Genomic DNA, 17,912 nt, shown 5'->3' with positions numbered 1-17,912 from the left:
ACTTCTAATTCTGCTTTCAGTTTTGACTGCGTCAGTGACAGGACAAGGGAAAGGAAGGGCTTATAAGAGAGAATTACAACTCATTAAGGGACTGAAAGGAATCGTTTATGAGAGAAGTCTAAGAGAAATGAATATGTAAAGCGTGGTAAGCTGACACCTCAAGTTAGGAGTAGAAGAAGAAGTCCCTGCATGTGTCTTAAGTGTGCTGCCTATGAAACTTGACAGTGTAATGAGAGGTCTGAAGGGCTGCAGGGCTTCTTGAATATAGTTGTTTTGGCTTTGATTCAAGCTGTGTTCATGTGCCTTAGTGTAGCTGAATTTTGCGTTCATGAAAATCCCAAACCTCTCAGCAAAAAATGGAAAGTGCCATGCTTTACCCTGTTTCATATCCAAACCAAGCAAACCCGTAAATTATGCAAGATATTGAAACAGGGGTAATAAATCAGCTCCATGTTCACTTGAAATTAGGTCTAAGCTCAGTTCACAGGAATGCCAACCAAAAATAAGCAAGGATTTTAAAAAGCATTTCAATCTCTAGCTAACCTTGCAACAAAATCCCCTGTCAGATTTGACTTAGTCTAGGTTTTGTAGCACAATTCTGAGCAACGAGAGGAGGAAAAAGATGAGTTTGAGCACAGAAGACTGAGGACAGATCTTGGGAGATGTTTCCTAGCAGGGTGATGTGTCAGGCCTTGGAGTGATCTCCCAGAGGAAGAGATGGAACTGAATTCTTGAGGTGCTGCTGCGTTGCCCCAAGACCGTCAGTTCTTCCAGGTGCGGTCCCTGAATAACACTGCTTTTTCTCAGGGCCACTGGTGAACTCAAGCAAAACTGGTGGGAACTTTGCCAACAATCTCAGGACAAAGTCCTGCATCATTGACAGGATTTCCTCCACTTACCATTCATTGGCTAAAAACAAGTCCGGCTGGAGCAGGTCATGCAAACCTGAAACCAGATAATATATTGAGTATTCGGTTAGGTAGCAGACTGACAGATATAGGCTGGGAGGGTAGAAGTGAAGCAGTGAAATTCAGATTAATTTCCTTGTCCATTGGACCAATATGGCTGTTCCAAATTAACCTACCTTCTTCCACTGAAGTGTTGCCCAGCAGGATGTATTCCCCATGTCCTCTGGACAGCACAACACCCAGGCTGCAGGCAGGAGGGAAAACAGAGGGCTTGTCAACAAGGAAAGGTGTAATCCCTGAACATGACACTGTATTCCCTGCAATTACAACCCTAAAAGCCATTAACTCCCTCTACAGCTGTTAAAGAACATCAACAAAAGAGGATTAAGTGAGATCTAATTTCAGCGCAAGAAAGTAAGGAACCTGTCTGTAGAGCTATGAGGCATTTTTTGACCACAATTTTTTGGCCAGAGTTGCACATTCAGGTCAACAATAGCATTTCTAAAACCTTGCCAATTTCAAACCATTTCAGCTGGAGAAAAAACACAAAATAAAAACTAACTTGATTTCTCATGTGATATTTTATAATTATCAGTTTATAACAATGTTTTGCTTTGAACCATACATCAGAACATATAACATATTTAACAGAACCAGATATTGAAAATCTTTCATTCTGCTTTATCTAAAATGTAGCTTTTGGACTTTGAACTTCAGATAAATCTTAATAGTAATTTTGAGTTGACTCCAGATCATTTTTTTTAATGATTATAGGAACAAAGAAATCAGTCATTCACACTGCTCTACTCATGAGTCATAGCCAGTTTTATGAAGAAAAGACTCCTGATACTTTGTATTGGTGACATGCGAATCCTTGCTCACCTGAAAGGTGTGCCACTGATGTCCGTGAAGAAATAATCGTTGGTGAGGAAGAGAACTCGTTTCTGGAATAAGAGCATGAATAAGAATGTGAGAGACCATCAGACAGACCAAGACTGTAGTGATGATGGCGACCTGGGATGTATGTCCTCAAGGTTAGGCCAAAGCAGTTGATCAGCACCAACACTTCACACTGCAGGAGGACTGGCCAGAGGCAGAGATGAATGTGCAGTATGCAGCATATTCAGCAACTTGTGACTTTCAGGAATCTTTATTTCCATATAGGCCTTCAGTTAAACCTTTCTTTGCTTTGGGGCTCCAAGGCAGGCTGCAGGAAGGGGAGGAGAAGCTGCCCTCTGCCTTGCACCATCTGAGCCAACATGCTGGGGCCCTGCTGCTCTTTTGCTGTACAGAGCAACCTTGATGGCTTTGCACATCATCATCATCACCAGCAGGACTGGGGTCTCTGTGAGGCAGGTAAGCAGGAGGGGAGGTGGGGTTGGAGGAGAGTCAGCAGAGGCAGAATGGCCACACAGCTTGTCAGGGAGGTGGGCAGCTGGGGCCAACTCTCCTCACTTTTGTGGGAAATGCTGAGATTCCTGACATTTGTTTTCTTGCCAAATTGGGACAAAAGAGATTTTCTGAAAAAAAAAATCAGTAAAAGAAACAATTTACATTTTTAAAATAAAACACAAGTGCTGATTCAAATCCAAGCCATTTTGATTCACATGAAAATATTTGTTTCAAACTGACATTTTAACTCAAGACATTTCAGATTTTTGAAAGCTGATTTAGAACTTCAGCTGTTTGCCAGACTGGCCTTTTCCTGTAGGAAAGTGTTGATTTCAGTGGAACTCTTTTCCAAAGGAGAAAAGTTTTTGGAAAATCTTTATCCAACACTTATGCCAGTATATGAACCCTAATACATTTAAAATCCCAGCCCTACTCCAAAATGAGGTGAGACGATGTGTGTGGGAGACAGTGAGGGAATACAGAAAACTCACTGCTCCCCAGGGAAAGTCACTCCTGCTCTAACCTGCTCAGAGCTCAGGCTGTGCAGCAGTAGAGGTGGAGCGATGCGCAAAGCACCAGCTCTGCAGTGTGCCCTGAGTTTGTGCACAAGGCAGATGGGCTAATGTGGATGCAGATGGGGGCTAAAGTTAAGGAGTAAGGTGAGGAGGTGGCAGACAGCTCAACCATTTTTCACCTCTCTCCCTCTCTGCGTGACATTCATGTACTGTTGAGCAACATGGTCCCAGCCTTTTGCCAAGCAGAGGCGTTCCAGAAGTGTCATGATAAGCAATATGACACAGTGGCATTTTGATGACTGTGGGGGGTCACCACAGTCTTGCCAGTCTGATCTCACAGAGAAGGAGGAGACCTGGGGGTGAAGGCCTCTGCCTGGGGTGAAGGACACAGCAGCAGATGGCCTGGGGGTGCCACTCCTCCTGGAGTCCGAGACTCTTTCTTCCAGCAGAGCTTGTCTGTTTGTCCTTCGGTCCCCTCCTGCTGCCCTTCTTCTGCATGTGCAACCACTCTGGTGTCTTGTGGGAAGGAGGGTAGACCTCTGTTTGGGCAGGGGGTGGGAATGGCCACTCAGCTCTCCCTGAGACACTGTGCAGGTAGCACCACTCATCCCTTGGGAAGGGCGAGAGGCAGAGACACCCTGGAGCCACGTGGTACTGAGGATGATCAGGCAGGACTTTGCTGCGTAGCACAGAGCAAGGGAGATGACAAGAATACGGGCACCTTGGCACAGCAATGGGATGGCTACTTAACAGCACCAATGGTCTGGGAACGTGTATATTTCAAGCTCTGATATTGTGACTGTACTGGGCAGTCACTCCGCTCTAATGCCATTAGCAGTGGTTTGCCACAGCTCCTACACGTCCTTGCTCTTTTGCTTTCACTCCTACCTTTACAGTCTCAACCCTTTTGTCTGCTAGCCAAAAGCAAAGGCATTTTTTGCCGCCAGATCTCTCTAAGGACTGCCCCTTCTCTGTGGTCCTTATTTTTCTCTCTCCATCCCACTCTGTTCCCAATGCCTTCCTTTGATCAACCTGCGGAATCACTTTTACATAGCTGACAGAATATTTTCTATCCCCTTCACTCAACCCTTTGCTCCGCTGTCTGGCTCTCTCATTCCCATTGTTTTAAGGCTCTGTCAGCACTTCCTTTGTTGCAACTGCTGCTCTGCTTCATCAGCTAGCAGAGTACTAGAGGGAATAGTGAAGTTTCATTTCTGGTCCCTGCTCCATGTGTATTCAGATAAAAGTAAAACTGTCACCTGCTCATCTTCAGTCTCCTATTGTGCTTCATAAGGCTCACAGAGTTGCAGAATAAAACAGGCAATATCTCTTGCTGAGGATACTTCTTGTTACATTTTTCCCTTAGGTAGGGGAGCAGAAAGATGTCCCTAAAACATTGAACTAAAAGGATGTCTTCAGATGACTCAGAAGAAATGTTATTGTGGGTGCACAAAGACAGAATGAGGAAAGAGGTTAAGCCAGAGAAATAAGCAATCTAGACTTCCAAAGAACAGATCTTGCTGGAAAACCCTGATTGCTTTTCTGACAGAGTAACAAAGCTAATGCGTAAAGGGAATAAAGGACGTGCAATATATGTGGGTTTATATAAAGCACTTGAAACAGCTCTCATGAAATTTTATTTTAAAGAATCAATTAATGTGGGCTTAAATAAGATGTGGAGTGAGAACCAACTGCTGTACTGTAAACAGAAAGAAACAGTAAACAACAGTGTATCAAGAAGATGATCTAATGAGAGGAACAGATGGAATCTATCTTAGGAGCCATTATATACAATGATCTATAAGACAAAATAAAACAGCATTTCTCTGCATACTGAGAAAAAGTCTCAACAGCCCTAAAAGTTAGAAAAATGGGATAAAAAGAAGGCATGGGATTCAGTTAAAAAAAAGTCAAGTGGAAAAAATAGTTAAGAAACATAAAAGCCAAGGCAGCAGCTCTGGGGCAACTAAGAAAGAGAGGAAAAATATGAAGGGACAGCAGAAAGGAGATTTGAGGCTCCCTGTTCAGAAATGTCCTGTTGCAGAGAATAGAAGCTCTCTGTAGAACAACTGGGAAGCAGTACTCAAATAATTCAGTGAAGCTCTGGTATTTGTGTACCAGAAGTCATACAACAGACAAAGGGAACAAAAATAATTGCTGAACTGCTTGGACTGAAAAATGTGCAAATATTTCAAATGCATATGTTGTCAATGGCCAGGAGAGGGAGGGCAAATCTATTGACAGGTACCTGATAGTTGTGAACACCAAGAATAGAGACAGATAGTATAGTTACAAGATCTAGCAACCATTCCAAAGAGACAGAGAGATCTCTACATTAAGAAATGGCATCGACTGTGAGCAATTGGTTTATTGGAACTAGTGCTGACTGTGGCTTAGTGTGGGAGCAGTTCAGCTAACCTGATTGCTGAAGAAAATGCTCTTTCCTAAAAGATGGAAAATTTTCCTAAAAGATGGAAGACTTCTGGAGCAGTGTAACTTGCAGGACTCTGGAATACTTCCTAAGAGGAAATGATGAAAGCCAAAATCTTTGGGAGAGTTAAACCTGAATGAAAAAGTACCAGTGAACCTAACGTACACGACAATTTTGCACGTATTCCAAGAGAAACTGTATAACCTTACATTAGAGCTGGTAGGGAACATTCAAAAGTCTCCATTTCCATGGGATTTTTCATAAAATATCTGTAAATACTTGCATAGAAATTTAATCATGGACCTGGTTAAAGGAAATCATATTCTAACAGAGTGAGGGAAAGATTTTCATGAGTGTTTTGGGGGAGGGAAAGGGAGTTGCAAAAGAGCCTCCAAAACTCTTTCTGTCTAGGTCAGCTCAACACACCTTCCCCATCTCTAAACTCTTAAAGCTCTCTGATTTATTTCACAGCCCTACAATGAACAACGTGCTTTTTGGCTTTGCCTGGATAAAGTAGGGAGCTGTGAAGCACTTCCAACACCTTTGTACGAGGAGAATGTTAGTAGGTATGAAGAATACTTCTAACGATGCTCTATTTTATGTCTTTAGCATATGTGTTATATACGTGGTAAAACAATAAAATCCTCACATTCAGAAATGCTGAGCATTAGAAACCACATCCTTCACAGTTCTTCAGCATCCATTTCCCATCCTCTCCTGCTTGTGACCTGAACAGAAGGATAATTTCTTACCCCTTTATCCACAGGGACCTTCACATCCATAGAGAGGTAGCCTGTTTCCCCACTGATCATGGCAGTTCTCAGCTGCAGAGGTGAATAAGAGTGTTAGTGTCTGCAGGTAGAGCAGGATGGAAGTTAATAGAGTCACTTGTCATTAACATAAAGAGACTGACAGAGAAGAGTGACTGGATTACCCCCCACCCAGCCCTTTCTCACTTCTTTTAAACTGAAAATGTGTTCTTAGTGGTCAGGATCCTTGTTCAATCAGTGTAATAAGTGACATAGGAAAATAATGGCTTATGTTGAAAGCTTGTTGATATGTCTTTTTAGCTAAAGGAAAGGACTTGGAAGCTATGAAATTGTCAGTCCAAGTTTCAGACTTCACCATTTGGCAGCCAGCAAGTCATTAGCACAGTACTTTGAGACTGTGAAAGAAGAGACACCTGAGAAAATGCACTTGCTCCCCCAGACCAATTCCAAAGCTCTTTGACATTTTTTAAACTGATTTATAAATTATAAGCTGTATTCAGCAACACTTCTGGGGGGCAGCAAAGCAGCTGTGTAACACAGCACAGCAAGACTATATGATAGCAGGGTAGGCAGTGAGAAGACCAGTTTATTCAATCCTGTTTCCAAAGGCAAAAGGTAATTTTCACAGTGACTCTCAAGTTCTTGCAAGAAAGAGCCAGGAAATTTTCCATAAGCACAAAGTCTTTGACTTTAGGTCCAACCTTCCAGAGCATTTCAGCTTATTGCTTCAGCCTGGATAGAAAAAAAAGGTGGGAAGTAACTAATTCATTCACACAGATTACTTCCTTACTTCCAGAGACAGGCTTCCATTCAAGTGCTGGTCAGTCTCAACTGTATTTGCTTTACACGTCCACAGTTCAAAATATTACGGCTGTTTGAAGCGGGTTATTTACAGTCCTAGAATATAAAGCTTGTGTGTTTATGGGCCCTTAGAAATCAAAACACTGACTTGTACTATTCCTTTTTAGCTAGCAGAGTCTGACCTCCTGTCAGAGCCATGGCCATACGCTGTTCTGGTATGACTGAGCCTGCTACATTTTCTCCAGGTTCTGGGCTGTTCAGATATTGTTGTTCCATCCATACCTTCTCCTCAAATCTCAGGCATCTTTCGTTGCCCCGTATGGCAGTGGAGGAGCAGATCAACAGCTGTCCGAGACAGCAAATTCAGATCTCCTCAGCTCCAGCTAGTCTGCAGGCAGGCTACTATCCTGTGCCCAGCACCCATGCAAGAGTGGTTGTAGGTTGGTGCTAAGATCCAGGCTGGCTTCTTCTTCCTCAATAGCTTCTCCTGCACTGAGAAGTAAATCAGCTATAGCCCTGCTGTCTGGGAGTCCTCATACTACTTGATCCTTTTTACATAGGACAGTTATAGTGACGGTTGGCATCCACTTGCAAAAATGTGAAGGAGAGTTTGGATGGAGGAGTCATCTGGTCCATGCTGAAGCACCATTCCAGACACCCCAGACAGCAAGCACTCCTGCTCACGAGTGATAAGGCTATGCTGCCCCAATCACTGGTAATGAGCACCAACTCCTTTCCAGTGTCCTCTTGTGTGCTTTCAAACCAACACAGACATACAGTTTACCTGAGGGCTTTTAATAGTATCTAGATGTTTAGCCACTCAGTTTCAACATCGGAAGGATTCTGGCAGGATAATTTCTTTTTCAGTGGCTCTGTCAAAGCTGGAGGAAGTCTGCTTGGGTGAGAGCTCCTAGACTGCTGGGCCAGATCCCCTGACCCTTCCCTTTTCCATTCACATGGAGAGTATCCGTTTGGTGCTTTAAGGAAGCCCAGACTTCCTCGTTGCCCAGTTGTGGGTGGTACTATTGTGCACCAGTTTGAATTTTCCAGACAGTGCCATTTTTCCTCCCCTGGATTTCTTTTAGCAGCTGGCTATATTACACATCATTAGCACTTGGGCATATTTTTCCGGTCTGATTTTGCTGCTTATCAGTGTTGCTGAGATCTGTCATTGATCTAATAGCATAGCTGCAAATCTGAGCGTTGAAATGTTGGCAGCTTTCTGCTGCAGTGGGTGTATCTTGAGAGTCTCTAGACTTGCTGAAGTCACACTGCAGATACCGTTCGCGTCACTGATTGTCTCTGTGCCCTCAGTGACTGCAACCTTTCTGTATTCTGAAAAAGCAGTACAGGAACATAAAGTGGTTTTGTTTTACATACCTGTTTTGAATTTTTGTCACTCTGCATAGTTTTGCTCTGATTGCCTAAGCATAGAAACCTTACACTTTACATCATATTTGTGTTCAACTATCAAAATTTTTTGGTCAGACAGGAACTTGCTGGCCAAATAACTATGACAACAAGGTGGAGGGCTCTAAATTCCTGGAAGCTTCTGTGAAATAGTGAACTGGGTAGAGAAGAGTGGCCCTAAAAGTGGCTCTGGTGAGCGAGAGAGAACTACAGTGGGAACAGTTCCTAGAAGACATCAGCAAATCCACACAAAGCCAGAGGCAACCTGTATCTTGTTGGTTCTGCCATGTGTAAAACTACTTAATTTTGTCTTGCTTCCTCATTTCACACACAGTCCTGTTGTGTTTCCTTTCTCAGTCTGCCGCCATTCCAGTTCCTGAGTTCCTTCGGCATGGCACTTTGTACTTGTGCTAGCAACAGCAGTTACTTAGATCCTCTTGCTGGGCAGTTCATTTGTCCTCCCTGTTTGGGTGGATATCTATAGCATCAGATCTGTTTATCTCAACAGTCTCCTCTGTAATCCACAGGCATGTGTCCCACAGATAATTCTGTCTTACTCCAAATGCAGTTCTTATCTTAGCAACTTAAGTATTTATTCTCTCCTAATTCTTCTTTTGAGTAAAAGAAAACCAGCTACAGCAGAACCTTGCTGCCTTACAATTATATTTGGGTTCCTAGTTCTGAAACACTTTTTATCAGGTGTTCAGGTGCACACTTGTTCACTTTTTAGTAATTTTGCTCAAAGGAGAATAAAAAAGGGCATTTTCCAATGTTTTTTCACTCTGGTCAGCTATTGTTTTCGCTGCTTCCCAACTTATGCAATAAAGGGATGTCTGGAAATTTGTTTTTCCCAAGTGTCTAAAAGTCCCTTATGCTCTTTGTTTATTATTAATAAAGACTGTGAGCTTTAGTTTCTTTGTGAATTGCACTTTCTTCCTCACTGTGAATCTTGTTAGTTGAGTGGTTCCAACTATATCTCGTATGCTACATCTACGAGTAACATCACAGGAGGCCTCCCTATTCCTAAACTACCTTGGCTTTTTATTAAGCAAAGGTGCGTACAGAGGTGCAGCAGCTACCACTAGCATTTGGGCCATGTGCAGACAGACTGGCTCCCTGGAGCACCCCCCAAATGCTTCCATCCTCCTGCCAGTGCCTTCCCTCCCTGCTTCATTGGAGGGAAACCTCACATTGAGAGGAAGACAAGTATTTTGAAGGGGAGCAACAGTCTTGTCCTCTTGTAGACCACCAGCCTCTCCTAGGCAGGACCAGTCACTCACAGAAGAAACCAAGAGCATCTGTTGCCTGCTGTAAGCATGCCTCTTCCCTCCTCCTCCCACCATATGTACACACAAAGTAATAGCAAGAAGGAGATACAAGAAGGCTAAAATCAGTTTCTGATACTCACTATTTCATCCTCATCTTCCCATTCCACTTCTGAAAGATCTACACTGTTGTAGTTTGGTTTAGGTTTCAATTTCTTTCCTTCTTTATACTGGGGTTTATTAAAAAAAGGATAAAAAACCCAAGTAAGTGGTCAGGTAACTTCCCAAACTAACCCTTTAAAAATTGATATTTAATTCATAAAACAGGGATGCCTCATTTAGTCTGTGACTGGCAAGGCAACATTTGGGTACAGGTGCCATCTCAATCCCATGCTATCTATTGCTGTACATGGGCAATCTGGGGCTAGGGGAGTTCAAGTGGGAAAAGCCATTTCAAGAGTAAGGGACAAGCAGGAACATAGGTAAACTTGCAGGTAAAGGCTACAGCCTGTTTTGTGAGAATATTCTACAAAATAGCTCAGCACAATACACTGCTCTCCAGCAAATCAGATGTTGCCCACAGCTAAGAGTCTAATCCCATTAACACAATAATAACACCAGGAGATCTTTTCTGATGGGAATTAGGCTTTAGCTTCACTGAAAAAATGGTATGCTTTTCACCTGAAGCTAACTGATGGAAGCAAGTTATTTCCCTGTAATCTTCCTGGTGAAGCAAATGGTGTGCAGTAGACTAGGAGAGGCCAATCCCAGGTGGAGGATAAAGCACTGGCCTTGCCTAGCCCTCATCCTGGAAACACCATGTCTCCCTTCTCTTCACACAGTGGAGTAACTACCTGTGCCTGTTGTCTCCCTGTACAAAGCTGCCTTTATGAAGACAGCTGGTGTGAAGCCCTGTTGTGGCACTTTCTCTTGCCAGTAACCACACTAACTCTTACATCTGTGCACATGTGGATTTGTGCACACAGGCACATGTATGAAATGTAAAATGCATCATACATCTGAGTATCTGTGGAATGAAACCCTTCATGTGTTGCAGGGAGATATGCAGTCTGGAGATCCAGGTGGCACCGCAAAGGAGACAGGTTGTCCTTGTGTCCACCCTGCCCCTCAAGTCCCAGAAGGTCTCTGCAGCCTACTAGTCCCTTCATTGTCTCTGACTTATGAGGTTACTAAGATTTGTGGTACTGGATCCTACTGGCCTCAAATTCCTCAAATGTCTAACCCTACAGCTGCTGGGCAACTATTACTGGGGCGCTACTCATGCTGAATCTTCCTGTAGCAGATGTGCCTGAGTGAGGGGAATTGTTTCTGCAGTTTGATACACAGCAATGAAACCTTGCATGCATGCAAATACATGTGTACCCACAGTTCAGTAAGTGCACACAAGTACAGCACTCACATGCTGTCTTACAGAGAACAGGCAGGTAGGCTACCTTACACTTCATACGCATGTGCAGGCATGTATGCATCAATGTGTGTGGAACTGATTTCTCTGGCCGTCATGTTCGTAGTGTCTATGTGTCAGAACCTGGTAGCCCTCACAGCTCAAAAAAATGTGAGAAATCAGTAGCATCCCTGAGAGTCAGTGTTTTCAAGTGAGCAAAGGTCCTCAAATTCATAGCTATACATACCAAAGGACGCAGGTCTGGGTGTGAAAGGATGTAGCCGTTGTTAGTGTTCAGAAAGGCGTATCCATGGACACCCAGCTGGAGAAAGAGGCATCAGAATAATTAGCTCTGCTTTTTCTAGAAACACTGCTATGTAAAGAATGCTGCAGATACCCTGGCCCCATCAACGTTCAGAAGTATTTCCCTTTAAAAGATATTCACCAGCAGGAGGTAGGCTCCATCCCAAACCATTTGTCTTTGTGTCTTTGGCTGCTCTGTCTGAGAAGACTGACTATGTTTGTATGCACAAATGCATGGGCAGGTAGTTGATTAGTGTACACATTCAAAAAAGATGCACACTTAGAATCTGTGATTGTCTTAGCTGAAAATCACCACAAAGAGGCAGAAATAGCTCTCCACAGTCACAGCAGTTCTGTGCATAGAATAGGCAATAAGGGGAAATATCATAAACCATACAATAACAGCTGTGACAAGTGTGTATGCTGATCACTATATATGTACAATATTGAATGGACAAGGAGTATGAATTTCACAGACATCTCTGGAAACCTGGCCTTCAGACGAGCTCTGCATTATGTGTCGGTGTTGGCAAGGCCAGATCTAGCCTAGGTCAATTGTGCAAGCCTACAGCCTTAAAATGCTTTTTAAGGAATAGCATAACCTGACAAGAGCAGACACTAGCTGACCTGATCTGCAAGAGATTTCTGAGAGAGAAATCACTCAGATCAAGCCCATACACAATACAAATTCCAGTTAAACCCTCAATTGCTAAAAACCCACTGATAGCCTGTGCTTGCCAAAACAAGAAGCGTCTCAAGGAAAATAAGAATCGCTGAAGTTTCTATCTTGAAAAAGATGTAGCAACTTTATATGTTTATAGAGACAACCTATCCTGGAGGAATAACAGTAGGGAAGCAGGGAGGTAAGTCATTCACAATCAGTCTGTACGTTTTTGGAGACATTTATTTCACACATCCCAGATCAAAACTTTGGTCTGTCTCTACATGGAACAGTTTGTTGCAAATCACACAGAGCTCAGCTTAGCATGGCAGACTGAATTCAATGCACACTGGATCAGGACTTGGATCAGCAGGCTTCCCTATTAGCCTATTAAAGCTGAAATTTCTCAGCCAGTAAGTGGGATCATGAATGTATGAGCTCTCCAGGGCTGTAACTCGGGAACAGCTCACTGAACCTTTGTAACTCATATACCAGGGTATCCAAGCTGAGGATACCAGGTTTCCAAACTGAACTGGAGCTGGAAGAGCTTCTGCAAAGACATATTCTGTCTCTGATGTAAAAAATCCTTCAGTTAATTTTTCCTCCTTCTCTGGCACTGGCTGGAGAAAGGAATGGTGTTCCACCTTGGTCCAGAAGAAAGATTATTGTGACACATGGCCTTTGAGTGAGATGGAGAACGGAAGATGAAGGGGAATTAATCTTCCAGAGAAAATAAATGTATGTAAAAATTGAGCCTCCTAGACAAGGTTCCCCCAGTCCCAAAACAGCTACAGAGAGGTACTCGTAGTTCCTGGGTTGCGTGAAGGATCATTTCTACAGCTGCATACAAATGGTCTAAAAATCCTGTGTCCCACTCTGGAAGCACCACACAGATTCATAGCTTCTGGCAGCACTTTCAGTCCTGTCAGTCTTTATCACTCAGACTTCAGACAATTACCTAACAGGTAGTTGTTGTCTAGTAGTTATTTAAGGGAGACTGGAAGCTGTGTGGCTCAAATTACTTGATTTCTGTGGTGATCTTCAGTGGTTACTGCTGTCTCCTGGCATGCAGACTGATTGAACAAAAGGTCACTGCACAGAATTTACAGCAGAAACTGAACAAAACAGTGTATCTCAGGGTATTTTTCTAGAGATCAACTTTTTTTTTTTCCTGAATATGTTGAACTTAGAGCTAATGGAAAGTGTTGGACTAGCAATTCTGGAGAGCAAATACTCCAACTAGGTACAGCACAAGTGAGTGAGAGCCAACTTCCTGTACACTCTCCTGCCAAGAAATCTTCATGCTGATCTGAAGAAAGAAACCCCTAGGCATGACAGGACAGTTTGGTCTCCACAGTCCATCTAGTCCTCAGTTTTTCTGCCAAGAGCATTGACAGTGAGACTAGCTTATTTTGTGCCAGCTGGCATAGTAACCTTTGTCCACTGGGAAATGGATATCAAACATTAATTCTTCTGAGATAGGTTGTTAGATCTGTATTATCCCTGAGGGATCTAAGTTGGTGGCCACCAAGATGCAAAGGCTCCATGACCTGTTGCCAATCCACTGAATCATCCAGTCCCTGTATTTCTGGAGCAGCCTAAGAGCTTCTAGTGGTGAATGATGAATTCTCATGTGTCATGTTGAAATCACACATCATCACATCCAACCTCTCTTGCTTTATGCTCATAGTTCTTCCTACAGACAGAGGAAAGATTTTTCATAGAGTCATGTCCATGGAAGAATGAGTGGTGACTTCGCTGTGTAAAATAACAAATTGCATTATCTCAGTCTTACCATATATCGTGGTGCAAGTTTTAACAGCTCCCTCAGTGGCACATCAGAGCCCACCACACCCAGGAGAATCCCATGAGATCGCTTAAAAATAAAGAAGAATCCATTTTCAGAAACAAAGTTTTGGTAGCTTTTGATCTACCCCCAACTGAATACACATAATTGCCTTCCTACTAGTCTCTCACAGTGTTCTCTCTGGGCTTGAGCAAGTAAGTTCATTCAAACCAACTAACATACCTCAAAAAGTCTCAAGAGGGTTGCTCCAGTGTTTAGGAGTATTTCCACCCAATATTTTCAACATTTTTGATAATGATTCAGAAGGACTATAAAATCATTGAAACAAGATTTGAGGACAAAAATCTGCATTCAGTATGTGCAAATAACAGTAAAGAAAAGTCAATCATGCAAGGCAGTATGGATCGGTTGATAACTGGGCCAGCTAAACCAAATGTAAAATTATTCACCTAGGAAAAAGGAATGCAGGAAATCCCCACAAAATGGGGGAGTGGTTGTTTAAAAAGCATCTGGGGATCATGGTGGAAAAAGGACACACAAGCTCCCACTGCAGTGCTGTGGTAATACAAGTTAAGGCTGGCCTTGGGTAGAGAAGGCAGACAATCTGCATAGAAGTCAGCTGAGGAGTTATCCCTTCTATAGCAATGGTGAGGTACAGTCCATCATTTTAAAAGGATGGTGAAAAACTGGAAATGGTGCAGAAAAGTGTCCCTAAAGAGTTTTAAAACCTGAAGGAAATGCTCTTATCAAAGATAACTAAATCACTCAATTTTTTTATCTTATCAAAAGAAAGACAGATTTGACTTTACTGAAGTGTAGAAGATGCTTTCCAGGGAGAAAATACCAATGGCTACAGGCTTTTTAATCTAGCAGAGAAAGCCATAATGGTGGGAAGGTGAAGCCAGACAAATTCAGACTGCAATTTAGCCACTGGTTTCTAACAGAGAGTGAGAAACCACAGTGGAGAGCTCAGGGCTGGATGCCTTTCTGGAATGACATTTTTGCCAAACATAGGTTACTGGGCTCATGAAGAACTGTCTACATGAAATGTAAAGGTCTGCAATAAACTGCACAGACTAGACAATATAATGATCTCTTCCAGCCTGAAACTTTACGGGTCTGTGAATTAGGCTCAGTTTGAAAACGGAAAATATAATACAGGGAGAAGTGTCATATTTAAGGGGCATTTGGAAGAAATAGCATTTCAGAGGAAATGACAGACTATCATTTTGACTGAGGAATTACCAGCCACACATCTTGCCAGAAATCCACCGCAGTCCTTAATGGCCCAGTGTGCTTTCAGAGGCTCACTGGCTTTAAAACACCACAAAGGTCTGCTGCATCCTTTAACCTCTGCTGGCTGGAAAGAGAGTCAAGCCAGCATTGCACTTACCGTCTCGTTCTTCTTACTGAAGACTGGCATAGCCACTGTTGTCATGAGCAACAGACTTTGAGCTTGAGATGCAAAGAGCTGCCACAAAACAACAAACAGTGTGTTAACAAATGCAATATTGCAGCTAACACGATCAAGAGGCACTGGAATTCCCAAGGACCCCAGATGTTGAGTACAATTAGACACCTCCTCGCCTCCCACACCCCTCTAAAAACAGATGGCAGCACTTTGCAATACTCTGTATCCAAGACAATCATAGGACGGATGCTTGCTAGTGTGGGGTGATGAGGCTGGGATGAAAGCCAGTGAAATGTGTTGAAGCAAGAGACGTTAAAGAGCTGTTTTAATGAAGTGACAGGAACCTGTAAAAGTGGTGGCACAATTTATACCCACCACGCAATGGGAGCAGACATAGGCACTTATGCAACATGTGTAAAAACCACCAACGCGTGGTGCACGGAATTAAGAAAAACAACACAAACATGAGCAAAATCACAGACAATACATATCATCTATTTTGCAAACACATGAATAGCATGAATGAGAAACACCACAGGCAAATGTTTAAAAGCCACAAATATACACAGAGCCTACTTATATATACTTGTTACTCAGGCATCCAAGCATAGCAGAGATAGAGGCAAAATCACAATACAAACAGGTGCAAATGGTAAGCTGTCTCTACAGGGGATACAGGACATGCACAGGTAAGGGGGTAACAGAGGCTCCCAATACTTCAGAAGACCGATACTCTGAAAACACACAAGAAAGGAAGTAAAAGAAGTAAGACATGCGCAGGAGTCTACCAAACTTGCCTAGCTATAGAAAGCTGATGATAATCCTTTGATGCCAGGAACATTTTCCCACCATCTTTCATTTGGTCAGGTAAGCAGCAAGGCAAAAAATGACCTTGTGTCTCTGTTACTGTACAAGTTAGGAGCCATAGAGGAGTCAGGCAATAATCTATGCAGTTGCTTGATGGAGATTCAAGCCTGGTATCTTGAGTTACTGGGTTGTACACTTCTTTGTGGAAACTTCCCATTCGTAGCAACACTAGCGCTAACACACAGCAAATAAACCTCACCAGCACTCACTGGGCATATGGAAAAAGAGATCCAGTGAACTAACCTACTGCACAACACACACACCCCTACCCACTCTGAACCAACAGCACAGCACAGCTCTCCAGTACATCCAGCATTTCCTCTTCTCTTCTTGACAACATAATAGGGCTCCCTCAGTGCTGTAATCTCTACCCCCCTCCAGATGTACAAGCCAGCTGTGGCTGCGCGCTAGCATTGACACACCAACTGGCACAAAAAAAACAACATGCTCACAAAACGTAGGGGTGCAGTTACCTCCTCAGATTGTGGTAGCTAGTGAGAGACATGGATGAACAGACGAATGAATACATGAATGGAGGAATGAATCAAAGATGGGAGAGGCAGGACTGGAGGGAGAGAATGGAAAGCCAAGAAAAGAGGCAAAAAAAGAGATGCAGCAAGAAAGTGCAACAGGAGAAACCCTGCTGCAGCCTTGGGAAGTGTGACACCAAACACAAGTGCCAGGTATAGCATGCTTACTATTGAAAAAAAACTTGCTGGGTACGTAGGGCCTTTTCTGGAGGTTTTGCTTAGCACCCTCAAATATCACATCCCCAGCTCTCCCTTGGCACAGTCCCTGCAGCAGAAAGCATCCTCATATCACATCACAAAGCTGGTATGCCATGGCTGCATCCTCAGCATTCAGCACAGAGGTGCGGACCAGTCTCTTCCCATGAGCATAATACCTGTGCACTGTGATAGTGCAAGCCAGGCAGGCTTGTGGGTATTTCTTGGGGTTCAGCATGGCATCAGCATAGAGTGATACCATGTGCGACCTGGACTTCGTGTTTCCTGCCACAAAGCTTAGCTCAGAACTGCTAGTTTTATTCCAACTCACAGTGAGTTCAAGTTTCTTGCCATGAATCTTAAATCCGAAAACTGTGGGTTCCCCCCGGCTCCTTCGGGGCTGTGGCAGACATCCTAAAACTGCTGCTGGCCAGACCTGGGCTAGAAACTTCAGTCCCGCAGTGGGATTCAGTTCAGGAAATCATGTATGGAAACATTTTTACTGTTTTAAAAAGATTTTTTCCCTAGAAAGCAGAAAAAAATGATGGCATTTTTTTCTGGAACAGGAGAATCTGACTTCTGGTCAGCTCTGGATCTCACAATTATGCCAGACACTTCTCTGTGGTGAAGACTGCAGTGCAGGAAAAAGCTTTATCTGCCTGAAGGCACAGAGAGTCCCAAAGGTAGAACTGTATCTTTCTCTTTCTGCAAAGTAAACAGGGATGAAGAAGATGACTGAGGAAAGTCATCTATTTGGTGAACTGCAGGGGAAGGCTCTTTCAGTGATGATCTAATCCTTTGTCCTTCCCTTCGCTCCTTTGGATTTCAAAGCTGCCTTGGCAACACAACACCATAATAACACCTGCTTATGGTTCAAATGTGTCAGCTCTTCCCTTGGGGCAGGCCTGAGAGAAAGCAAGTGGCATTGGGAGTCTTGATGTACAGTCCTTTGTTTCCCTCCCAGTAAGTGTGCTATGTCCTTTACCCACAGGATTGAGCACAGAGCCACTGCGGTGACATTACATCTTGCCAGCGCAAGCAACAGAAGAGTGAGCCTGCCTCTCAAACTGAGATCTGAGTGACAAGCAGCATGCAGCTGGTCACTGGGCTGGAGGAAATGAATCTCCATGACCCATATTCTGAGCTGTAAATAATCTTTCCTATGACTAATCCTTGAGAAGGTAGCTTCCTTTCACAGAAGTACTACTTAAGTCATGCTGTGTCTGTGTGATTAGTCCTGG

At 43.3% G+C, this 17,912-nt stretch overlaps 1 protein-coding gene across 1 annotated transcript in view; it reads right to left on the bottom strand.

Annotated features, from left to right (window-relative positions):
* The window catches only part of CACNA2D4 (calcium voltage-gated channel auxiliary subunit alpha2delta 4), a 136,087-nt gene that overhangs the window by 82,043 nt on the left and 36,132 nt on the right, over positions 1-17,912 (bottom strand). Inside the window, exons 14-22 of the mRNA XM_067307017.1 lie at positions 16,420-16,437; positions 15,062-15,139; positions 13,657-13,737; positions 11,145-11,219; positions 9,636-9,722; positions 5,999-6,070; positions 1,791-1,852; positions 1,085-1,152; positions 900-945 (exon numbers count right to left, since the gene is read on the bottom strand). Of these exons, the coding sequence (XP_067163118.1) occupies positions 900-945; positions 1,085-1,152; positions 1,791-1,852; positions 5,999-6,070; positions 9,636-9,722; positions 11,145-11,219; positions 13,657-13,737; positions 15,062-15,139; positions 16,420-16,437 (587 nt within the window). The remainder of the gene's footprint in view (positions 1-899; positions 946-1,084; positions 1,153-1,790; positions 1,853-5,998; positions 6,071-9,635; positions 9,723-11,144; positions 11,220-13,656; positions 13,738-15,061; positions 15,140-16,419; positions 16,438-17,912) is intronic.

Source organism: Apteryx mantelli, chromosome 1 (assembly GCF_036417845.1).
Source record: "Apteryx mantelli isolate bAptMan1 chromosome 1, bAptMan1.hap1, whole genome shotgun sequence".
Lineage (NCBI taxonomy): Eukaryota > Metazoa > Chordata > Aves > Apterygiformes > Apterygidae > Apteryx > Apteryx mantelli.
Note: the sequence above shows the minus strand (reverse complement) of the source record. Positions and strands in the feature narration are given on the sequence as shown.